The sequence below is a fragment of the Chanodichthys erythropterus genome, chromosome 14 (assembly GCF_024489055.1).
Source record: "Chanodichthys erythropterus isolate Z2021 chromosome 14, ASM2448905v1, whole genome shotgun sequence".
Classification (NCBI taxonomy): Eukaryota; Metazoa; Chordata; class Actinopteri; order Cypriniformes; family Xenocyprididae; genus Chanodichthys; species Chanodichthys erythropterus.
This window is the reverse complement of record NC_090234.1, coordinates 19,366,100-19,392,297: the sequence shown is the minus strand read 5'-3', so window position 1 is coordinate 19,392,297 and position 26,198 is coordinate 19,366,100. Positions and strand designations below refer to the sequence as shown.

Genomic DNA, 26,198 nt, shown 5'->3' with positions numbered 1-26,198 from the left:
TTGCATGATATTATGCACTGTAGATGATGATAACTTTAAACTCTTTGCAATTTTTCTCTGAGAAACTCCTTTCTGATATTGCTCCACTATTTTTCGCCGCAGCATTGGGGGAATTGGTGATCCTCTGCCCATCTTGACTTCCTAGAGACACTGCCACTCTGAGAGGCTCTTTTTATACCCAATAATGTTGCCAATTGACCTAATAAGTTGCAAATTGGTCCTCCAGCTGTTCCTTATATGTACATTTAAATTTTCCGGCCTCTTATTGCTACCTGTCCCAACTTTTTTGGAATGTGTAGCTCTCATGAAATCCACAATGAGCCAATATTTGGCATGACATTTCAAAATGTCTCAATTTCAACATTTGATATGTTATCTATATTCTATTGTGAATAAAATATAAGTTTATGAGATTTGTAAATTATTGCATTCCTTTTTTTATTCACAATTTGTACAGTGTCCCAACTTTTTTGGAATCGGGTTTGTATGCTACAGAGTGGACTGTACTTTATGCTGAAAATCAAAAGTCTCGCTTAACTTTGAGATTGTGTTAGGGGATGTCTCCAATAATGTCTCCTTGTCTGTCCCTCCCTGCAGAGGCACCACATTGGAGACCGCAGCCTGTCCCTTTGCAACATGTTCCTGGACGAGATGGCCAAGCAAGCCCGCAACCTCATCACAGACATATGCACAGAGCAGTGCACCCTGAGCGACCAGGTCAGTGACGCACACACGCTTTCAGTGCTGCCAAAACACAGAGGGACTTTTGGGAGTTCTGGAATTTTCCATGTCATATCTGGGATTTTAACAAACTTAACTGGGTTTAAAAAGAGTTCTGCAAATTCACCAGGAATGTTCCATTCCGTTGCAATATGATCGCAGTGAAATTAAACGGTGATTGATTCGCTAGACACAGTTGGCAGCACTGATTCGAACACATACAGCCGGCTTTAATGAATAAACTTACTCTAACCCCCCTCTGGTGAATGTAACCGTCATGTTGTAAGCAAACCGGACAGCAGCTCATAAGTAACTTTTCGCTTTGCTCATGTCTGGACTGTGGATGGCACATTTATCTTAAGGAATTACAGTCTTAAGGTCAACATGAAACCCATTGTACTTATCTAATCTGACATATTTCCAAGTGCAACAAGATATCTATTTGGCAAAGACTTAGGCTAGGACTTGGTTTTATTAATCAGGAATTGATTGGATGGTGAAAAGTGGATGTTACAGGTCGTTGGAGGAGAGGTGTAGTAAGAGGTATTTGGTATTTGTGTCAGTTAAAAAGGAAAATTGTTTTAGAAGCAGATCGGGTTACTGAATGTTTTTACCTTTTTTTATATTAAATTGTTCATTCTTTCAGATATGCAAATATAAATATATATTTAAAATATAATAATTTACAAAACTGTTTATATGTATATCAAAAAGTATGTACATATCACAGAAACAGTTCTCGGTTAGTTTTACAACAAGTGGTTCAGTTAATCAGTGAAGAACATCTGTGACCAATTCATTGATTCAGACAGAAAACCCATGAATTTGACACTGTGTTGAGTCTTTTTGAGTGACCCATTAGAAAGAGTCAACACTTAAGAGTCATTTGTGCATGAGATGGACTATACTGGCCAGGCTGCATGTTATTGCGTGCAACCAGTGAGGATAATGCAACAGAAATATATCTATTCACTACCTATATTTTATTACACCTAATCTTTCATTATGTCCAGTTCAGGAAGCAAGCTCACAACTCAAGCTCACAATTTCTTTTGCTGTGGTGCTGTATTTTAGTATGTCATAAATCATTCGGTTCTAGTATTTTAAGAAAAATGTATGTTTATACACACACATTTTTTTATTATTTGAAATAACTTGCACTGATGAATTGTGCACAACGTGACCAGGAACTTGTATTGAGAAAGTAAGGAGGGTCAATTTTGATTTCATGTTGACTTTAAAAGGGGCTTTTTCCTGTTGCTCTTCTGTGCAGCTACTGCCAAAACATTGTGCCAAAACCATCAGTCAGGCCGTGAACAAGAAGTCGAAAAAGCAGACGGGGAAGAAGGGTGAACCAGAGAGAGAGAAACCTGGTGTTGAGAGCATGAGGAAGAACAGACTCCTGGTCACCAAGTAAGGATGAAACTTACTCTTCTTCTACATCTAGTCAGCATAAACTGTTAATCCTTGTTGCTCATACTCTATATAATATAGTGTGGGTCATTTTGTCTTTTACCACGTTCTAGTTTCTGTAATTGATTTTGTCGATGAGGGCATGTCTGCGTCCCTATTAGAACTCACAAGTAGAGATTCACTGTGTTAAATAAAACCTAGCTGGAAGCCCTTACCTATTATCCTCCCATACGGCAGACATTCAAACAGATCCTCCATATAATATAAAATGGATTTATCCTAAAACCTGCCATGGACACACATGAGCAGTAGTAACAGTATGGCCCCATGGTGAGCAGCACTGTTGTGCTGGTTAAGCTTTGCCTGATTGGCTGTATAATCTGAAGGAAATTGGTTTTTAAGGCTGTCGTCTGGTTTTTACAGTCTGGACAAACTGCACACTGCCCTCTCAGAGCTCTGCTTCTCCATTAACTACGTCCCTAACATGATGGTCTGGGAGCACACCTTCACCCCACGCGAGTACCTGACCTCCCACCTGGAGATCCGCTTCACTAAGTAAGTCAGACTTCCATCTTGATGCTTCAGATACCACAAAACTCTGAATTAAACTACATCCTAATCTGAACTCGGGCTGGGCGGTATGACCATAATATCTTGGCATGAGTAAATTAATATCGTTATGTTGCTGGAAATTCAATAGGGAAAATAAATGTTTATTGCATCACCATGTGATAATGCCTTTTTAGTAACAATATAGCATTAAAATTATATTTTGAGCCGCTAATCCTACACCTACCCCTAAAACCTACCCATAACCATTTCTTAAAACTATGTACTGTTAACAGACAAACAAGCGTAATTACAATAATTTATTTATTGAGAACTTTTTTTTAAAAGATGTCTTTTTGGCTCATCTTTTTTTTTATAGATATGGATATATGACAGTATTTAGTATGACAATAAAATGTGGCAACTGGTACAGATGTGTCCCCTTTTAATTGTGAACTGTTTAATTATATAAATATGTAATTTATTTATTTTTTGTCTTTTCGGCTCACCAATGCTGCATTAATTTGCTAAAAAAATACAGTAAAACCAGTAATATTGTGAAAACAACTGTTTTCTATTTTATTATATATTTTACAAAGTAATTTATTCCTGTGATCAAAGCTAAATTTTCAGCATCATTACTCCAATCTTCAGTGTCACATGATCCTTCAGCAATCATTCTAATATTCTAATGTTCTGATTTGGTGCTCAAGAAATATTTCTTGAGAAATATCAATATTGAAAACAGTTGTGCTGCTTAATATATTCCATGATGAATAGAAAGTTCAAGAGATCAGCATTTATTGGAAATAGAAATCTTTTGTAACATTAAAAATGTCTTTACTGACACTTTTGATCAATTGAATGCATCACTGCAGAATAAAAGTATAAATTTTCTTATTAATACTAGTATTTAGTAACTTTTTTTCTGAATCCTGTTGGTTAAAGGATCCCAGTAGCCTAAACTGAATTTGGCTGCTACCTCCATAAACACATCACTGCTTGTTTTTATCTATTACGTTACCCACAGTCAACCCTTCCTGATGAGGTCTATCAGCACTCGTTCCACTCTAGCATCAATCATATTGATTTGCCTCATAGGGGAGAGTTACTGTTGCGTTTTATGTGAGGGGAAAATTGTCTTCCAACTCTCCCTTATTAATTAAGCTGAGAACTCAACGGCTTAAAGAGCCTCTTGGGTTTATTGTTCGATTTGTGTAATTTATTGGACTAGTGGTGAGAGTTTGGGTTAGCATGATTTTTGACTCCGTTCCAAAATAGAGCTTTTCCAACTAAATAAACATTGGGCAGAGGAATAACAGGTATTTTCCACTGTTGGACTCAAAACTCTGACGCGGATGCATTGGCTGGCCCCTCTCTCCCGGGCTGTGAACCCCTCATGTGGCTGTGCTTCTCAGCAATGAGAGGCCCTGTTAGCAGATCTCACCACCCAACCATGTGCTGTTATTACCCATTTCCATCAGATGGGGTAAATAGCCTTGATTCAGGTCAAAGCATAAAAAGAATATGTCGTTGTTATGGATCTGTTTATGGTGGCCACCATTGCTCTCTGAACAGCACCAAATAACCAAATCCAAATTGACCCTGATTACTTTCGTAACATATATTCCAGGTCTTACTGTGCATGATTAATTGGTGCATTTTATTCCAAAGAAGAAGAAAAAAAGTTTATCTTCGTAAGCTTTTATCAAAATGTAATAACTTGGTCCAACTTTAAAACGATTTTCCTTTTCAGCTGTCACAGATTTCTTTGTTCTTCTTTTTTTGCTCTACATTTTTCTCATATAATATCATGTTTTGTTTGGAAATATTCTACTAATGTAGTTTAATTGTTCATTATTTATATAATTTAACTTAAGCTTAATGGGTTGCAAACAGCATTCCATGTTCAATATAATTACTTTTAAATAAGAACTATTTGAGTAAAAATGCATATTTAGTAGGAAATTATTTAAGGCAGTAGGGCTGACCGATATATCGCATGCGATTGTCACGCGCATTTCATCAGTAAAGCCGGTTCCCTGATTACCGCTAAATCGCCATCACCTGCTTTCAAATGGAGCGGCATTTAATAGAGAGCCGTAGTTCACTGACAAGCTACGCATTATCGCGTTCATATCGCAGGTGAATCGCCTTCAATAACGAACGCGATATTGCGTGGCTTGTCAGTGAATGTGGCTTGTCAGAATGCTTTAATGACACAAGATTAATGTAAACAGCCCACTGCAAACACCCTTGTAATTCGCTTCAACCTTTTTGAAACTTTATGAATGAAGTGAACGTAAGGAATTGGAAGCAAGCAGAATACGTCTGTTTCTAAAGCAGGCAGTGCCACCTGCTGTTAAAAACTAAGCTCAGTATCGATTCGTGAGAGAATTGCAATGCGTTCAGAAAATCTCAGAATCGATCCAGAATTGTTTCTCAATTCACAATGCATCGATTTATTGTCCCAGCCCTAGTAGGAAGATACATTTTGATAAAATATTAAGAGAACAAACCTTTTGTTCCTTACATGTACCGATTAATAATGCCAAATTTTTGTCTTTCTTGTCTTTCGCTCTGTAATTGTCTGTAATTGTTGCTCAGGTCAATAGTTGGGATGACCATGTACAACCAGGCCACACAGGAGATCGCCAAACCATCAGAGCTGCTCACCAGCGTGCGGGCCTACATGACAGTGCTGCAGTCCATTGAGAATTATGTGCAGATTGACATCACCAGAGTGTTCAACAATGTGCTGCTGCAGCAGACCCAACACCTGGACAGCCATGGAGAACCAACCATCACCAGCCTCTACACCAACTGGTGAGACTTTATGTCAATACCAGAATGGCCTCCAGAGTTATTTCAGAGCTTAACTTTTGCTTTTACAATAGGATGAAGGGCTCTGTTCCAAAACCAAGTATACTTCCTACATAGGCTGCTGCTTAGACAGCATTCTAACTTAAATAGAACCTCTTAAGTGACAGATTTAGAGGACTTTACATAGGCAGCAACAAATGGCACTCCTAACTCAAATTTTTGACTTAATTTGAATAGACTTTGGCATTAGTATATTGCCATGCTAACAACATACTGCTCTAAAGGCCCCAATAATGACAGTGAAATCGAAGAACTAGGGTTGTCAAAAATACCAATTTCGGTATCAAGTCTGTACTGAAATTTAAAAAATGTGACGATACCAGCATTTCCCCCTAGCATTTTGAGTGCTGTTGAGTGGATTCTTAAACACCTCTGATTGGCCATTGTGTTCACGCGCTCAGCAGATATGTCTGTGATTGGCTACAATGATCAACGCTTCAAAAACATGTTGTAAATAGACATATTAAACGTTCTTCATGACATATCTGTTGAGCATGTGAACACAATGGCCAATCAGAGGTGTTTAAGAATACGCTTAACAGCACTCAAAATGATAGGGGGAATGGTATCATCACATTTTTAAAATTTCAGTATCACAAAAGTGACACTGACCTGAAAAGCTGGTTGTTTTAAAGCAGTATATTGCATAAAGTGATAGATAAGTAAACATAATGTGACTTGACTTAACTAACAGCATACCACTGCAAAGGTATTTCAAATGTTTTTACCTTTAAATGAAGAATTAAAAAGAAAGAGTTTACCGGGGCCTTTTAGCTCCAACTCACCTGCCTGGGCAGTTGCCCTCCAGGAGCTGAGTTTGAGACCACTGCCTCAAAATGAAACATTGGTTTGGTGTAAATCTGTTTGCAGGTATCTGGAGACTTTACTGCGGCAGGTTAGCAATGGTCACATCGCTTACTTTCCTGCCATGAAGGCCTTTGTCAACTTGCCCACAGAGAATGAGCTCACCTTCAATGCAGAGGAGTATTCCGACATATCTGGTGAGGGGAAAAAAGCATGCCATAAAAACACACTGAATAAAAGATTTCCTTGTTTAGAAACATTTCACATAGTTTTCTTGAGCTGGATGTGATTATTTCCACACTCAAACTGCCATAGCACGTCTAAAGTTCTTGACTTTTTCTCTCAGAAATGCGTTCACTCTCTGAGCTGCTGGGTCCATACGGGATGAAGTTCCTCAGCGAGAGCCTCATGTGGCACATCTCTTCCCAGGTGGCTGAACTCAAGGTGAGCTATAGGGGTCTCTGAGGTGAAAGGTCACATCATTAGGCTTGTCACAGTTCCAAATTTGTTTGCCTAGATCAAATCTGGATTTTTTTTTTTTTTTTTTTTTTTTTTATTATTATTTATACAATTTTGAATTTTTTATTTTTTTTAAGTCACTTTGACTTACTGCCAGGTCACTTCTTTATTTATTTTGTATTTACATTTATTCATTTTGGCAGATGCTTTTATCCAAAGCAACTTACAAGTCAGGAATACAACAAGCGATTCATCATGAAGAGGCAAATGGACACAAGAAGTGCTCACAATACAAGTTTCAGACATTGCTCAGGGTAGCATAGGGAGGGATTAGAGAAAATGAAAGGATGGGGGGGTTTAAGATGAGGTTAAGTGCTCACAAAAGAGATGAGTTTTCAGCTGTCCTTTGAATATTGCCAGGGATTCTGCATTCGGGATGAAGACAGGGAGATCGTTGAGTGGAAGTAGGAGGGAGCTGAGCCTGTGGTAGATCTGTAAGCAGGCATCAATTCCTCGAACTTGATGCGAGCAACAAATGGTAGCCAGTGCAGAGAGATGAAGAGAGGTGTGACGTGGGCTCTTTTGAGCTTGTTAAAGACAAGATGTGCTGAAGCTTTCTGAATCATTTGTAGAGGTTTGATTGTGCATGTTGGAAGTCCAGACAGAAGAGCATTGCAGTAATCGAGCCTAGAAATGACCAAGGCCTGGACGAGAAGTTGTGTTGCATGTTCTGTTAGAAAAGGCCTGATTTTTCTGATGTTGTATAGTGCAAATCTGCATGACCGAGCTGACTTTGCAATTTGGTCTTTGAAGGTCAGCTGGTCATCAAGGATTACTTCAAGATTCTTGGCCGAATTTGATGGGGTAATTGATGATGTACCTAGCTGGATTGTGAAATTGTGCTGTAGAGTCGGATTGGCTGGGAAGATGAGAGGCTCAGTCTTTGCCAGGTTGAGCTGCAGGTGATGTTCTTTCATCCATGCCGAGATGTCCGCCAGACAGCTTGAGATTCGTGCAGCTACTGTGGGATCATCTGGTTGGAATAAATCTGGTAGAGCTGTGTGTCATCAGCATAGCAATGGTATGAGCAACCATGTGCCTGTATGATGGAACCCAGTGATGTAGTGTATATGGAGAAGAGGGGTCAAAGAACTGAACCCTGAGGAACTCCTGTGATCAGTTGATGAACTTTGGATACCTCCCCTCTCCAGGCAACTTTGAAAGACCTACCTGTGAGTTAGGATTCAAACCAGTGAAGTGGAGTATCTGTGATGCCTAGTGATGACAGAGTGGACAGAAGGATCTGATGATTCACAGTGTCAAAGGCAGTAGATAGATCCAGCAGATGATGGAAAAATGAAGCTGCAAAAATAATAACTATTCATTGTACAAAAATATAGTCCCGCACATGAGTAAAAATGGCAGCATCACATGACCTTAGAACAGGGCTGAAAGTAGTTGACACACGTGGTGTGTTGAACTTTGTGATTGATGGACGTTCTAATATTACAGAAATCTGAAGAGCTTTCCGTGGATTTCTGCAGCCACAGATTCCATATGGGCCTGCTTACTGGGAACAGAGTTTAGGTAGCACTTCCCCTCACTCTGAGTTATTGGATAACATTTAGACCTGAACCATGCTACTTTGATTACATTAAAGGCAAAGCCTTCCTCGTGAAGTATGAATGGTGTATTGTTTGCACTACCTTAGACAATGATGTAGGAATGAAAAGTTGAGTAACGAGAGCCAACCAAAGTGTGAGAACACAGGCTTGGCACATGTCAGTGATGTTCTAACATGCAAACCTCTTTCCCTCAGCTGAAAGTAATTTGGGGGGGGGGGGGGGCAAGTTTCCTATCTGACCCAAAATCAGCTGTGGAGTGAAATGGCTTATTTTGCATTTCTATTCTGTGGCATGTTCACCAAAGGACTTAAACATGGAATATGTTTTCTCTTAGAGCTCAAATTACGCAAATGATTTGTTGACATGCAAACTCGTGCTTTTGCATTACTTCGCAGTTCCCGTCTCAGGCGATTTCATGCCTTTAAATGGCTACTGTTCAAAATTGTTCTGCTTTGGTGTTAAAAGTAATGTTCTGGGTTCAAAATTAAGTTCAATCGACAACATTTATGCCGACATTAAAAATATTTTCTGCTAATCAGCATTGTGTTATAAATGCTTAGATTGCAATGCTTTTAAAGATGTATGTAGGTTTAGGTTATGATGACCTCCTGTGGAAGGATGTACAGACTTCAGACTTATTCGCATAATTTTTTCCTGCTTATTCATCATACTGTGTTTTGTTGCCATTTCAGAAACTTGTGGTGGACAATGTGGAGGTTCTGACCCAGATGAGGACCAGTTTCGACAAGCCGGACCATATGGCAGCACTCTTTAAGCGGCTGACATGTGAGTATGCGTTGTGGGACTTGTAATTATATACACTAACTTCAAAAGTTTGGAGTCAGTAAGATTTTTTTTTTTTTTTTTTTAAATGAATACTTTTATTCAGCAAGGATGCAATAAATTGGACAAAAGTGACAGCAAAGACTACAAAACATTTCTAATTCAAATAAATGCATCCCAGAAAAAAATTTATCACAGTACATTTTTCTAATATAAATCATTTCCATACTAAATGCAATAATATATCAACTACAGTCAAACCAAAATGTATTCAGACATTTCATTCATTATTACAGTTTATTCACTAGTTTAAAAAAATGGTAATAAAATGTGACAAGATCTCAGTTAAACTGTGTCAGAAAAAAATAATCTTATTTATGTCAGATAACACTTAAGCAAAAAATGGTCAGGTCAAAGTGTCTGAATAATTTTTGGTTCCATATTTGTATCAGTTTTACTGGTAGTCCACTGCATGCAGAATTTTTGGGTATAATATGTCACAGTTTACTTTATTTTGCTATCCTCACTTACATAAATGAACTATATTGTCCTGCACCCACTAGTAAAAAAAAATAAATAATATATATATATATATATATATATATTTCTAGTGTCTGACTATCATTTTTGGTTTGACTGTAAATTCCTTTTTTTTTCTCTAAAAAAAGCAGCATGTAAAAACAAAGCGAACTGTGTTTGGTCACATTGTGTTACTTATCTTCTTGTTGAAGTGGCAGGTTTTGGCCAGAGTTAGCTTTAATGAGAGGAGGCTTACATTTTGACACAGTTTTAAAGTCATAAATGTGCAAAGCTATATTTAAAATATTGTGAGGCAAGGTCAGAAATAACAAATAAAACACCAAAAAAAAAAAAAGAAAATGTCTTTTTATAATTGAAAAATTTGGAATATTTAAAAAATTGTACCTTTCCAGTCATGTCCACTTACCACAGGTCGAGAAGCACTTTATTAGACAATAGCTGTTTGGAATGTCATGGTATGAGCTGTAATAACATACAGACAGGACCCTCTACACAGAGCTATTTGTGGTATTTGTTATGGCTTGTCCTCACAGTCCTGTATTACTGAGCTCAAATGTGAGCAGGAATTTAAAAATCCCGTCTGAGGAATGTGACCCATATACACACCACCTGCAGACCTATTTTTAGTGGTTCTAAAGGACAAAAATGGCCTATTTTTGGAAGTTATTAATATGACTTGTCTTCTATTTCTGTAGCGGTTGACAGTGTGCTGAAACGGATGACCATCATCGGCGTGATTTTGTCATTCCGCTCTCTGGCTCAGGAAGCTCTCAGAGATGTGAGTTATCCAGACATCTCGTCTTGTTTCTCTCACATGGACAGCACTTCAACTCAATGGAAGGATGCTTTTCATCTTATAGCTGAGATCTTGCTCATTTTACTAAAATTACTCAAGCTCAAACTAAAAATACAATGAAAATGTAAAAATGAAAGCTAATTTAAAATATGAATAAATACTATAACAGTATATAAATTATACTAAAATTACACTGATTCAAATATGCCACCTGAAGATGCATCAGGTTTGGTTGTCACATGTCACATGACAAGTTTTAATGTGAAGAGTGAATGAGATGTTAGAGCTACAGTAAGAGAAGATTTATAGTAAATGATAATTGAAATGCATTTACTCATTTTAGTGCTCTCAAATTGATTAATCACATCTAACATAAAAGTTTGTATACATGCATCTATCAGCGGATCTGTTTATCACTGTATTTTTTTAGGGATCTGCTGATAGACACCTGCTTTAAATGGTCCTGTGTGTATCTGTGTATATGTAAATGCACATATATATTTACATTTGTTACATGCGATTAATCGATTTGACAGCATATATATATCTCATATGGCTTTGTGTGTGCTTTTTAGAGCTTGATGCAATAAATCACTGTCCATGTTTATTGTAAGGAAAGAGCAGCTCAGATATTCTTCTGACTTTCGTGTTTGAAGGAAGAAAGAAAATAATATGGCATTGGAATGAGGATGACAGTTAAATATTCCTTTGTTTGGAAATGTTCTCGCACAAATGAGCTCTAACCACAGATGTGTCCTTTTCTCCAGGTGCTGTCCTGCCACATTCCCTTCCTGGTGAGCTCCGTGGAAGACTTCAAAGACCACATTCCTCGTGAAACTGACATGAAGGTAGGTGACGTTCAGACTTGATGTTGGCAGTAACAATGGGCTGCTGGACCTGAAATTCTCCCTTTTCTCAGGTGGCCATGAACGTGTATGAGCTGTCTTCTGCCGCAGGCCTGCCCTGCGAGATCGACCCTGCTCTGGTTGTGGCTTTGTCTTCCCAGAAGTCTGGTAAGTTATTTAAGGCCATTTGAAATGGCAATGCATTTTGATCCCAGATGCAAAACGTTAAATCCTTTTTGGCATCAATATATAAACTGGCAAATTTTTGTCACAGTCAGAGGAAAATAAAATGCTGTAACTGGAAGTTCTTTGGTTTTGCCCCCCTAAGAAAGTGCTGATATGCATCAGGTGTTTTTGCTCTAGATTTGTTAGAACGGTGAACGTCCACTTTTGGATTGCTCCTTTCATCAGCATTTGCCCCAAAATACGTAGTTACCAAAGTGTGACGTCGGTGTGCACACACTTGAAAGAAAAGTTAAACAGGAATTCTTTTTCCAAAGTGCACTTTGGTGCTCACATCTAAAGACCATTTTATGCCAAATGATTTACCAGAAATCCCTGTATTAAGACCTTGGATGCAAGCTAGCTGGCTGTAAAAAAAGGTTTGGTTTGTGCTGAAACGTTAAGTGGTATCACATGCTTTATATCAATCTGGTCAAGTACTGCAGCGTTAGGATGCTTGCCTGCACTGTGATTACGGTGTAACCTCATGCTATAATACACACTTGAAAACATGCATTACATCCACACCCATGTTCACGTTGGTCACAGTATCAGTTTACCATGTCTTATTATTTCTGTGGTGAATGAATTCACAAGAAAGTTTAAAACCTCACATGGCCAGGCCTATCTTAACCACAACCTCAAGACTTAAAAATAATACAAATATCTGTGCACTTTAGTATCTCGTGAGTGCCGTTTTCAGGAGTTTGTTGAGGAGTAGCTCAGTAAAATTGACGTGACAATATTCTGCTCTTTTTTTTGTGTAACAATGTAATGTGACAAAAAAGTGCTACATCGCTTAGCTTTTTTGTCACACTCATTTACTAATGCAGCTTTACAGCCAATCAAACTGAGGCCCTGTCCACACTAACATGGATATTTTCAAAACCGCAGCTTTTTCTATGCGGGGGAACCCTGTTTCCGCAAAAATATTAAGCAGCACAAGAATTTCCATCATCGATAATAATAAATGTTTCTTGAGCAGCAAATCAGTAATTGGAATGATTTCTGAAGGGTCATGTGACACTGAAGACTGGAAATTCAGCTTCACCATCATCACAGGAATAAATTACATTTTAAAATATATTAAAATATTAGGGTTATATCACCACCTGTTGGTTTGGCATGCTCTTGACAGCGCTTCATAGCGTGTATGAAGTGTTTTATTTTTATATTAAAATAATTAGCATTTTTAACAAATAACATTAAAATTTCAAATGTATTTTTGTTTTTACTGTGTTTTTGATCAAATAACATTAAAATGTGTTTTTTTTTTATTTATTTTTTTTTATTATTATTAAAAAAAATTGAGTGGGAGCATATGTGGAATTAAATTGCACTACATTGCACCAATGTTATCATTTAGTAACCTTATTGTAAAAAATTAAAACTTAAACCACTACTTCAAATTATCTTGTCATTTGCAAAGCTAGTTTCAAAGTAGCTTCCGTCACACTGCTGTTTTCAGATTTTTTTTGTCCAGCGTTGCTTCTCAAACCTTCATCAGGCATTAGAGACCATTGGAGGTACCTGAGAAGAGCCTTGTGCACTTCAACACCTCATACCACATAGCAGTTCTTGCGAATTGAGCAAAGCTCTCCGGTGAACAGCTTTCATTTTCTCAGAGCAGCCCAGACCCTCCAGGGTCTCTTGGCCAGCACTGATGTTTTTGTTTTATTCCCCTGATGGTTAAATCCAAACGTCTTCTGTTTACTATCTAAATAGCGAGTCAACTCAAACTAGACTTAATTGAATCACTCCCAAATGCTGTTGCGCTAATAACATAAATAAGAGTTAATTTTTGGACATTAGTGCTGTTTTTCTTGGCTCTTCACGCAGATTTTCGGACACTGTTCAGAGAGAGAAATGCAATCGCTGCAATTTCCCTGCCGTCTCACAATGGCAACACATCGGTACTTCTCCGAGTTACCTAAAGGAAAATTCATGATGAAAACTCAATTCTCCATGTTTGTAACAGAAAATATTAGCCCAGAGGAAGAGTACAAGATCGCCTGCCTGTTGATGGTCTTCGTGGCTGTTTCCATGCCGACCCTGGCCAGCAACGTGATGTCACAGTACAGTCCCGCAATAGAAGGTACCAATTTTTACATTTCAGACTTGCGCTGAACCGCTGCGAATGAAATCAGATTATATCTGTGCTGTTTGAACTGCGGTTCGCTGGAACGACGCGTTTTAATGTGCATGACATTTATCATGTGTGTGTTAACTCTCTATAAATCTTTTAAGGTCACTGCAACAACATTCACTGTCTGGCTAAAGCGATAAACCAGATTGCCGCTGCGCTGTTCACTATCCACAAGGGCAGCATAGAGGATCGCCTGAAAGAGTTTCTTGCCGTAAGTAACGGTAGTAGCTGTAATTATCCTAAATCCTGGTTTAAAGGTTTTTCTTTTCCAATACTTTTACTCTACAACATACAATTTACATTAACATATCAACAATAAATACTCAATTGCAACTCTCACTATGCAGCTTGAATAAAATCCTGTTATTGTCTCCCAGCTCGCCTCCTCCAGCCTGCTCAAGATTGGACAGGAGACTGATAAAACCACTACACGGAACAGGGAGTCTGTTTACCTGCTTCTGGACATGGTAAGTGAATCCACACCTCTGTTACAAGACTAAAGAGAGAGCAGTTCATGATGGTGTGCAACAATGAAGTTGCAGAAGTGAAAATCATTTTCTCCATAGACATAGGACATAGACATGAAATATTAATACATTATCATTAAAAATTGAAGACAGACTTATCATATATTCTTAGGTTTTCAATGATATATAATATATATTTCTGTCAGTGTAATAAAAAACAAAAAAATATATATATATATTTTTGGCAAATTCATGGGGAAGAATTACACTAGCCATAATCCTAAAGAGAGCTCCACTTATCAGAGGTGCGTTTACTGTACAACAGTGTAACTTGCTGATTAACTACCATAGTAACCTTCGTTGAAAAAAATAACAATGTGTCCAAACTTTTGCTACTATACATACATACATACATGCATGTATGTATATATGTGTGTGTGTGTATGTGTGTGTGTGTATAAAATAAATGCAGCCTTGACGAGCATAAGACACTTAGTATATAGTATATATATATATATATATATATATATATATATATATATATATATATATATATATATATATATATATATACTAAGTGTCTTATGCTCGTCAAGGCTGCATTTATTTGATCAAAAATACAGAAAAAAAAACAGTAATATTGTGAAATATTATTACAAATTAAAATAATGTTTTTTTTATTTTAATATATTTTAAAATATAATTTTATTCCTGTGATGGAAAGCTGAATTTTCAGCATCATTACTCCATTCTTCAGTGTCACATGATCCTTCAGAAATCATTCTAATATGCTGATTTGATACTCAGTTATTGTCAATGTTGGAAACAGTTGTGCTGCTTAATATTTTAATATTTTTTTGGAACATGTGATATTTTGTTCAGGTTTCATTGATGAATAATAAGTAACAAAAAAAAATACAGCATTTTTTTCCAAATAGAAAGCTTTTTAATAATATAAGTCTTTACTATCACTTCTTATCAATTTAATACATCATTGCTGAATAAAAGTATTAATTTCTTTAAAAAAAAGAAAAAAACACAAACTTTTTAACAGTAGTGTATATTGTTACAAATTTTTAAATAAATGCTGTTCTTTTTTTAGCTTTTATTCATCAAAGAGTCCTGAAAAAAGTATCACAGATTATAAAAAAAATATTAAACTGTTTCCAACATTGATAATAAATCAGCATATTAGATCAAATATGGTTTTTGATCAAATAAATGCAGCCTTGGTGAGCATAAGAGACTTCTTTCAAAAACAATGAAAATAGTAATGTGTCCAAACTCCAATTTTTTTTTCAAACGGAAAAATATACAGTAAATTAATTTTTTTTTATGCTTATCAATGACTGATGTCGGTAGTTTTATATCATAACGTTGCAGTGTTTCTGGCATAAGTAGTTCATTCTTTCATAAATAATATAAAGTACGGTCTTGTCTTTGTTGTTTTCATATACTTTGTTGTTTTGCACCAAATGCTGCAATATTATGATTGATCTCAGATCCGATCGGTTTGTTTCAAGGCTTAGAACTAAAGAATGTTTTGAAATCCCTATGGAAAAAATGAATGGGAAAAATACTTCAAAGAACCAAGCCAACTGAAAAAATGGGCTGCAACTCTATTTCTCCATATTTCCATCTTTCTTTTAGTCCATCTGATGACTGGGAAAATGTGCTAAGGACTGTTTCTGTTGTTTGTGTTTGAGAGTCACGCAGCTCTTTTGATCTGTGAGGCTTGTGGGGGATTTGTCCATGGGATTTTTAACTCTTTGAAGTGTAATCTGCAGGATGCACTGAATTAGGCTGTAATGGAAAGCTAGGAGGAGTTGGACAGAGCCCACGTGTGTCGGTTTCAGCAGAACATCCCAATCACCCCGAGATCTGTTCTGAAAGTGATTTTGTTTTTGTCTAGATCGTTCAAGAATCACCATTCCTCACCATGGACCTCTTGGAATCCTGCTTCCCGTACGTCCTGCTCCGGAATGCCTACCATGCCGTATACAAGCAGTCTGTGTCTTCATCCGCGTAAGAGTTCCTGTGTGAAGAGCACTCGAGGGCCGGATACTTCAACCCTCATTCCATATTCCTCTGTAGGATTCTCCAATGTTATAGTCTTACCAGTTCAAGACTTTTAATGGGATCAAATCTTTTATAACACTGAATAAAATAAGGAAAAAAGGAAAAAAATGATTTGTTTATTGTCCACTTACAATAATCGAATTTGATCCCATGGACTAGTGACACTAATTACCTTTCTTTCTTTTTTTTTCTTTTTTTTTTTTTTTATTGGTTTGTGTTTTAATTTGCAATGGTTAAACTTGGAACAAACACATTAAATAGTGAATTGTGTGTGGTGGGACGTGGGGGGGAGGGCAAGGGTGAATTGTTAAAAACTCTACATCATGCTAAAATGCTTGTTGCGATAACAGATGCCTCTATGAAACAGTGATTCTTTTTTTGATGTTGTTCTAGATCTAATCTGTGTGGGTTACTGCGTGCTTTCTCTCTCTCCCTCCCTGTGAATTTGCATTTATTTTCATTACACTTTGTGTTTCTTTGACATACTTGCCAAATTGATAGATATAACATCTCATTTGGATTTAAAAAGCAGAATTGTGCATAACTACATGTTATAAAAGCAACCTAGTGTTGTTTGTACAAAGCATAGTATAATTTTTTAACTAACTTTCATGATGCCTTGTGGCATTTACACTCCATTGTACCTGTCTGTGAGCTATAATAAACATTCTTACATATTTATTGAATGTTTATCAGTTGTTTCCCCCTCCTCTCCCTTAAACGGTTTTATATGTTTTGGATTTTTTGGAAATGACAATGTATCTTCCATAACATGAATAAACATCAGGTCATATGCAGTTTGACTGGTCCACTTTAATTCTGTTTAGTGATATAGATGTATTTTTTAGATCATAATTACAGCCAGTATGGTTCTGATGAAAAACCTGGAAATATCAGGATTTTTTTTTTTTTTTTTTTTTTTTAGTCTACTGAATTCACATATTTTTCCAAATTAATTTTTAATTATATTATTATTATTTATTGATTAAAAATAATTTTCCGGAACTCACAGGTAACTTTTAAGTTCATGAAATTAATTTGTCAAAAAGTAGAAGAATCCTACAACAGGTTGCATCTGTGATTTTGACATTGTATTATGCAGGAGTATGAAAAACGGCTTCTAAAAACAGCATTTTACTATTCTATTTTTCTGTCCAAGCTGTAAGAACATTGCTGAAGTTCTTTGATCTGAGGCTGCTCATCTAAATCTTCTCACAGACACAGAGCCAAAAGGCACAACGTTTTAAAAGGCTGTATGTTTAGCTACTTTATGGACTTGTTTTTACCTTTAGTTTATGCTTTTTAGCTTCACATTTAAGTTGTACTTGACCCCTTTTGGCATAGAGATAAAACCAAATTATGTTGCTGCTGAGGGGGAGGGGAAAAAAACATTTCCTCAGGTGTAATGACAATTAAATTGTTTAATTGAGTGCTGTGTCATGCACATTATGCTATTATGCTATATAGGATTTGCTATAGCTTTTCTAGATTCATGTCTCCCTCTCTTAACATATTGATATATTTGGTGCATAGCGACATTATGTCTAGGATTATATCTTCTGTTGGACAGATATCACTTCATGAATTAGCTTAATAGAGCCGTTTATAATCCTAAAACCCAGAAAAGAATTAGCATTTTTTTGAGCCACAAAGTTCCCGCGGGAGTACTGTGTTTTTAGCATAGCAGCTTTTCGATTTATTAATGTAATTAACATTTCTTTAAGATTCTTTTACATTTTGTTGTGCAACATCAATCACATACAGAGATGCTGCTAATAACTTTCTAGATAAAGACTACAAACGTTCGTCTCCTGAGTTAAGAAAGTATACACACATCCTTATGGTAGTTGTAGTTTTCCCGAAGTAACTCGCTAGCAACTAGATTTTTTTTCAAAAATCAAGTCTGAGCTATGAATGTGTACTTGTAAAACACGAAATTAATGTTAAACACTTACAACATTAGCAACAAACTCATTTTATTCACAAAATCAAACACTGCTGTGCTAAAAACATTCCTATCCAAATTAGCCTTTCTGGTTAGCCAACAAGTTTCATGATTAAACAGATGTAGGCCAATAATATTTTAATACAAAATTGTGCCCTTAAATTTTATCATAAAGATGCAATTTTATTAGCAAATCGGCGAGATGTCTCCATATATTATGAAGTCAAACATCCTTTGGCTAACAATGTTATGCTCCACAAAACAGTTCATTATTCAGCACGTCCTTTTGTAAATGCACTACAAGAGCATTTAAAGTGTGTTTTTACCTCATTGTAGTCCCCTAATCAACACAGACCGATGTTGATTAGAGGTTTGCTTTTAAATTAACACCTCCTTATGTCCACAACTCTATTTATGTACTATTTTACTTATTCAAAACAGCGCTTTTGTCTTGGCTAAAGTCATTTACGGCAGCAGTAAGTCAACAGTCGTGTGTTTGATGGCGCAACAGGAGACTGAAGTGATGGAGAAGGAGGTGGGCTGCTTCTTGTCCCCAGCCCACCTCCTCTTATTCCTCCTCCTCCAGCTGCTTCCAGTCGCTTTCTGTCAGCAGGAGCTGGAGGAGAGATCAGTTCGCCAGCGCGCTCCTGAAGCGAGGAACCCAACGAGAGAATTTATGTTTATTTTTTCACCTCCGTTTCAGCGAGAGTTTAAAAGATGAGCTTTTGTTATCCGCGTTTCTGATGCAGTACTTCAGTATGGTGAAGTTAGTTTGAGAAACTTTGTTTTGGGGGAGTTTTACGCGCAAGAGTCTCCAGCTCTCCAGAAGATCTCCGCATGTCATTGGTGAATTATATCTAGCTGCTTCTCTCAATTGTGTTTTTATCACACACACACACACACACACAAAAAAATGTTTTCCTACGAGATGTTCATTTGCGTCCTGGCCATCGCCTGTCTTCTGGAGATCCCCCGAGGCACCGCGGCCGCGTCCTGCGAGCCTATCCGTATCCCCATGTGCAGGACCATGCCGTGGAACATGACCAAGATGCCCAACCACCTCCATCACAGCACGCAGGCCAACGCCGTGCTCGCCATCGAGCAGTTCGAGGGGCTCCTGGGCACCCAGTGCAGTCCGGACCTGCTGTTCTTCCTGTGCGCCATGTACGCGCCCATATGCACCATCGACTTCCAGCACGACCCCATCAAACCCTGCAAGTCCGTGTGTGAGCGGGCCAAGTGCGGCTGCGAGCCGGTCATGAAGAAGTACAACCATACGTGGCCGGAGAGTCTGGCCTGCGAGGAGCTGCCCGTGTACGACCGAGGAGTCTGCATCTCACCTGAGGCCATAGTCAAGGCGGATGGGCCAGGTTATTTATGATTTATGTTTTGATAGTATTAATTATTAGCCTATTATATACGGTAAATTGGGATTCTTTTGACAGTCATCTCAGTGTCAAAAAGTGACCCAATTTATACAAATGTACCCTTTAAGTTTACTTATAAGTAGATACAGATTTGATTGTATGCATAGTATGTAATATGTAAATATTAAAATAATGTTTAGTATATTAAGATGGTTTTAAGTAAATTGGATCACTTTTCTTTGTAGTTTTAATGTAAAAAAAGTTGACCAGTTTATAATATATTTATATACTGCAGTGATTATATTATATTATATTATATTATATTATATTATATTATATTATATTATATTATATTATATTATATTATATTGAAAGGTGAATTTAGCACTTTTGACAGTCATCTCTGTATCCAGAGTGGCTCAATTTACATGGATATATATTCAAATATTTTACTGATTATTCATTGGATGTAGAGTTTATAATATATACTGTATTATTATTTCTAATATCTATAATCATTATCATCAATTCTATGAAAATAATCCTTGAACATTTCTTCCCTAAAGATAATCCTTACTATCAAGACCCTTCAAAATGTAACCCTGGTAAGATTTTTTCTATATATATATATTATTATTATTATTATTATTATTATTTGAAAAAAAAAAGTTTTATATTGCTAATTTAAGGAGGTTTATTTCTGTGTCCAGACTAGATAGTTTAGATCAAGAAAAGATTGAAATGCAAGTTGAACATTAAACTCAGTTCTGGTTCTTGTACAGAGGGAAACCCAGACTTCCCGATGGATTCACACAATTCCAACTGCAAAGGAGCTAATGGTATACTATTTAAGTATCATTACAGTTTACAGTATTTATATAATGTATATTTCATTTAGTTTTAATGCAAAATTCAAAACGAATATTTGATCAGATGCAAATATGTCTAACACTGCATAAAAGTAGTCTATTTTGCTGTTTAGATATACAATTAATATAAACATTTCTGAACATAATACCTTTACTTTTACAGATCGGTGCAAATGCAAGTCTGTGAGACTTGGTCAAAAGACATATTCAAAGAACAATTACAATTATGGTAAGACCTGGATGGTATTTTGCAGTCTCAAACTACTGTGGTTTTGTTTGCTTTGTGTTTCTTGCACGTTTTCTTTCTTTCCTAAACTGAAAGTACTGTTTATAATGCTGGACACACTTTCGTTGTTTCTCTTTGCAGTCATCCGGGCAAGAGTGAAAGAGATAAAGACTAGAAATCATGACCTGAGCGCCATCGTCGAGGTCAAAGACGTTCTGAAGTCTTCTCTGGTCAACATCCCTCGAGACACCGTCACTCTGTATTATAACTCTGGGTGTCTGTGTCCTCCACTAGCTGTCAATGAGGAATACATCATCATGGGTTATGAAAACGAGGAAAGGTCCAGGTAAAGCTTGATTTACAGTATGTGATGAGGATGTTGTGGATTATATTCCTGTTCTCATAATCAATCATTTCTCCAACAGACTGCTGCTCATTGATGGATCCATTGCACAGAAGTGGAAAGACAAAATGGGACGGAAAGTGAAGGTGTGAAACGAAATAACATATGCCCCACATTACAGTGCAGCCCAAAAAGTTTTTGGACACTTATGCTTAAAATGTCTAAATGCCATTGCATAAAATGCAAAATATAAAATCAAGCAAACAAATGATGCTGGATGATACTTTTATGAGACAATTTCCTTGCAAAAAATCTAAATAAATAAATATATATAAATGGTATGTAGCCTATATATAGTGTGTAAAAAAAAATCATAATGGAGATATAAATAATTTTGAAGTTTTATTAAGTATTATCAATGAGATTATGTGTTTTTTATAATCAATTAACACTGATTTTGTCATTTTTTACAAGATTTTTTACCAAAAAGTCATTCGGTTTAACCAAAATTTTGGTTATACCAAATGAAGATATTTTCAAACAATGCTAACAGGCTGATATCTAGATTTTTATATTTAGTACAAGTTTTTAAAATATTACCACATTTTCCATGTTTTATAGTGGTTGTACCGAATGACCTGATGTTTGGGGACATGCGTATGAGCAAGTGAAAACAATTTTTTCAAATAGTTATGAGAGAGTTTGTTACTTTGCCTCACGACTGTGTGGTCCTCTGCAGGTGTCTGAAAGATGTCACATCCTGTCACATGATATTGACCGCATGACTCGATCCAAAATGATCCCTTTATATTGGTTACTCCGAATGACATCAATGAAATTCATTTTTCTTATAACAAAGAAACGACTTCTACAAATAATTTTAATACCATGTTGTACTATGTTGATATATGACATTATAAAATCATGCCAAAATAAAAAAAATATATACATTTATTACATTTTAAGATATTTTAATCACAAATTAAATGGCTGTATTGGCCTTTGGACGGTTAAACCGAATGACCTGTTGACACTTCAAAATCTTTAAAATACCTTTATATGTAGCAAAATTGGATTTAATAAAAGAGATCTAGTTGTACTACCTTGCATACTTTGGATGTCATATCTTTGTTTTTTATTATGATATATTTTTATCATATATGATTTTTTTGACACCATAATATCTAGCAAGGAAATATGTTTTTTCTTCTCCAAACGTTTACTTCGTTTTGAAAAGAATGAAGAGTTTTCTAAATTCAAACCTTACTAACATCTAATATAAAATAATCTAATCTAATGTAATTTTACATAACATTCATGTTGTTAAGTGTCCAAAAACTTAAATATATATTATAATATCAAGCAAGGAAATATGTGTTTTTCTTCTGTAAACTTTGACTTCTTTTTGAAAAGTTAAGTTTTTTTTTTTCTTCAATTCAACAGCAATTAGAAAACTACTTAATGTGAATCTAATATAACTTTAGCTAATATAATGACATATATTTGTGTCCAAATTCATTTTATACATGTGTGTGTATGTATATATATATATACAATTTTGCTATATAATATGTGTGTATATACCCATAATGTGTGTGTTTTTGTGGCCATAACATCTAGGTAGGAAATCTGTTTTTATTCTGCAGACTTTAGCATGGAATAAAGTGTTGTTAATTTCTGTGTCTATGACCTGCTGACATAAAATATAACACTGTAGACCCTTTGCATGAGCATATGGAAAGAGGCCCCTGATGCAGAGGGCAATGGGAAGTGACTAATGTTTTTATGTGTTTGCCAGCGCTGGGACCAGCTTTTGCGTGAGCAGAGCAGAGCAAACTCAGGCAGGAGCAACACGAGACGGAACCGCCACTAACCGTCCTTGGAAAAACCACACGGACAAGCCCAAGGAGGAGAAGAGGTTCATAAAACTGAGAAATTGCACTATTGTACTTTTTTTTTTTTGTTTTTCATTTTTTGGCTGAGACTGTTTTTTTGTTTTTTAGTTGTTGCTTTATGTTTTATTGTTGTTATATTCTCATAAACAAAATGTTGCCTTTGCACAAACAAAATGTTGGTTTGACATTGCTGTGTATACTTGTTGGGAAAGGCGAGTGTCGGGCAGCGTTTGCCCATCAAAGTGGGAAGGGGTGAACGCGAGGGAGGAATATTATCGTAGCGCCGTTGAGGTGGAGAGCCACGGAGATGCCAGTGTGCTTTGACATGATGCAGCGCTCCATTGAGCTCTCTGCATACAAAGGTAACAAATCATGAACTGCAGCTCCGCTGAATTCCCCCCTCAGGAGGTTTAAATGTTCTTCGGAAAAGAACAATGAACAGCGTGGGGGGGAGAGAGAAAGAGAATCCTTTTGGCAGAAGCACAAAGACGTCAAGATGATCCAAGACTAGGAGTGTAACATTATCGTGGACGACGAAAACAAGCTGTTGGGCTTTCTGAATGATGTTCATTTAAAAGAGAAAAAGCATTTTACATGATATTTCTTGTAGTTCTGTTCTCTCTTAGATATGCTTGATCTTAAATGTCATTCTTAGGAAGAAGTTGCATTTAAAGTGTCATGCAATGGAAACGGCTATTATTGTACAGTCTATAACTCGGTTGTTAAACACATCTAGCTGATGACATGACCATGTTATGTTTGTATGCATTGTTAATGTCATTAGTTTTGCAAACAGACCTTCTGTCTTCCAAGACAAACGAGAACATTCTTCACTGTATTTCGGTTCAAGTAAAGATGTTTAATCTTATTCGACTCTGTGACATGCATTTATTTTAATTTACACATAAGTGTCGTATTTATTTCAGCATCCATATTAAAGGGGTGGTTGATTATGATTTCACGTTTTTAACTTTAGTTAGTGTGTAATGTTGCTGTTTGAGCATAAACAACATCTGCAAAGTTACGAAGCTCAAAGTTCAATGCAAAGGGAGATTTTTTTTTTTTTTAGAATTCTCTGTTTAAGGACTACAACAAACGGCTGGTATAGGGACTACAATGAGCTTCTTTCTGGGTTAGTGACATCACTAACCCTAAAATTTACATAAACCCCGCCCCCCGAGAACATGCAACTTATGGGGTGGGGCCATGTTGGGCTGCTTTAGAGAAGAGGAAGAGTTGTTGTAGTAGAGTGTTATTGCCATGCTGTCATTTTATGCCAGATTGCTTCACAAATGAGGGTCAATTCAATGCTGGATTTGCACAAAAGATGAACATGACGGCACGCGCTAGTCGATGAGTTGAATCAACTCCACAGTAACTGTATAAATTGATCCACTAACCATTCAGAAACATCCAGTTGTATTCTAAAGGTTGTAACTTCTTCCTGAGTCTCTCCATCAGTGTCGACTCCGGTTTGAACAATGTAAGGCTGAACACCGTTACTGACAATCCTCATTTTGGCTGCGTGAGATTCTCCAAAGCTGAAGCGTGAGCTGTTAAAGCTCCGCCCTCTTCTGGAAAGCAGGCGGGAGCAGCAGCTCATTTGCATTTAAAGAGACACACACAAAAACGGTGTGTTTGCTCACACCTAAATAGGGGCAAATTTGACAAGCTAAAATTAATGATCTGTGGGGAATTTTGAGCTGAAACTTCACAGACACATTCTGGGGACACCAGAGACTTGTAAAAGGGGCATAATATGTCCCCTTTTAAAGGTTGCATTCAGACTGCACTGAAATCAAAACTGACCGTATTTACTTATTTAAGGTTAAAATGTGTAATTTCTACATCATTTTCATCAACAAATTTGGGAATTGCAAAAAAATAATGACTGTTTTCAAACGGGTTTCCTGAAAACTCCCCTCGTCTTCCTTTGGCCATTGGTCTCTGGATTGAGAGCAAATCTGGAGCCAGTCCAACTAGTTTTGTGAAGCATTCCTGCTGTCAGGGAAAGAGAGAGTCTCTGTTTATGCTTCTCAATGCTGAGGGTCAGTATTAGGCCTGTAATCTACAGTAACAGATTCATACAGAGTTACTCTTTGTAAACAACCTGCTCCTGAGAGCAGCTGCAGTGGCAGCTGCTGACTCCACGTCCACCAGCACAGGTACAGACCGCATACCGCGGAAACACATAAGAGAGTTGTATAGTAACATGAAATGTATTTCATACTATTTAGTTTTTTTTTTAATCCATGTTCCCAGTGTTATTGTGCATGATTCAGCAGTGAATGTTATTCCATTTAAAGTTTAAAGTTGGCTAAATCCATAACATTTTTTTTGTTACTTGAAACAAACTGAATTAAAATAAAACATAAATAATAAACTAAAATTTCTAATTTTCACTTAAACTTGTCTAAAGTATTAAAAACTAGTGCTGTCAAATGCGTGATTAACCTCATCTAACATAAAAGTTTGTATATAGTGCCCTCCACAAATACCGGCACCCTTAGTAAATATGAGCAAAGGCGGCTGTAAAAATAAATCTGCATTGTTTATCCTTTTGATCTTTCATTCGAAAAATTCACAAGAATCGAACCTTTCATTGAAGTAAAACAATTGAAAGTGGGGGGAAACTCACATTATGAAATAAATGTTTTTTCTCCAATACATGTTGGCCATAATTATTGCCACCCCTAGAAATTCTTATGAGTAAAATATCTCTGAAGTATATTTCCATTCACATTTACATGACTAGGAGCATGAAATAGTCCTGCCCTGACTTCCTGTTCCACAGGAGTATAAACATGAGGAAACACAAAGGCCAAATCCCCTTAAGTAATCATCACAATGAGTAAAACCAAAGAATATAGTTCTGATGTGCAGCAAAAGATTGTTGAGCTTCACAAAATAGAAAATGGCTATAAGAAAATAGCTAAAGCATTGAAAATCCCCATTTCCACTATCAGGGCAATAATTTAGAAGTTCCATTCAACTAAAGATGTTACAAATCTGACTGAAAGAGGACGTGTGTCTAAATCATCCTAATACACGGTGAAGAGGAAAGTTTGAGTGGACAAAGACTCTCCAAAGATCACAGCTGGAGAATTGCAGAGATTAATTGAGTTTTGAATCTCAGAAAGCCTTAAAAAAAATATCAAACAGCACCTACATCCCCACAAGTCCTCCTCGCTCATACAAAAGCAAACTCAGCATATTCAGTTG

The 26,198-nt window shown here is 36.6% G+C and overlaps 2 protein-coding genes across 7 annotated transcripts in view; both read left to right on the top strand.

The window, feature by feature from the left end:
• nckap1 (NCK-associated protein 1) overlaps positions 1-17,122 on the top strand; it is a 57,261-nt gene extending 40,139 nt beyond the window's left edge. For all 6 annotated transcript variants that reach the window (XM_067409049.1, XM_067409045.1, XM_067409048.1 and 3 more), the window contains exons 17-30: positions 598-717; positions 1,994-2,133; positions 2,557-2,688; positions 5,290-5,508; positions 6,436-6,566; positions 6,716-6,813; positions 9,146-9,239; positions 10,472-10,554; positions 11,340-11,420; positions 11,492-11,585; positions 13,618-13,734; positions 13,887-13,996; positions 14,163-14,252; positions 16,165-17,122. In XM_067409049.1, the coding sequence (XP_067265150.1) occupies positions 598-717; positions 1,994-2,133; positions 2,557-2,688; positions 5,290-5,508; positions 6,436-6,566; positions 6,716-6,813; positions 9,146-9,239; positions 10,472-10,554; positions 11,340-11,420; positions 11,492-11,585; positions 13,618-13,734; positions 13,887-13,996; positions 14,163-14,252; positions 16,165-16,281 (1,626 nt within the window). In that variant the 3' untranslated portion in view covers positions 16,282-17,122. The remainder of the gene's footprint in view (positions 1-597; positions 718-1,993; positions 2,134-2,556; positions 2,689-5,289; positions 5,509-6,435; positions 6,567-6,715; positions 6,814-9,145; positions 9,240-10,471; positions 10,555-11,339; positions 11,421-11,491; positions 11,586-13,617; positions 13,735-13,886; positions 13,997-14,162; positions 14,253-16,164) is intronic.
• Positions 17,123-18,825: 1,703 nt separating this feature from the next.
• On the top strand, positions 18,826-23,813 carry frzb (frizzled related protein). The gene is made up of 7 exons (XM_067409901.1): positions 18,826-19,646; positions 20,210-20,248; positions 20,426-20,482; positions 20,676-20,741; positions 20,880-21,084; positions 21,164-21,227; positions 22,880-23,813. The coding sequence occupies exons 1-7, from the start codon at positions 19,190-19,192 to the stop codon at positions 22,952-22,954; spliced, it is 963 nt and encodes a 320-aa protein (XP_067266002.1). The 5' UTR covers positions 18,826-19,189; the 3' UTR covers positions 22,955-23,813.
• Positions 23,814-26,198: the final 2,385 nt, after the last annotated feature.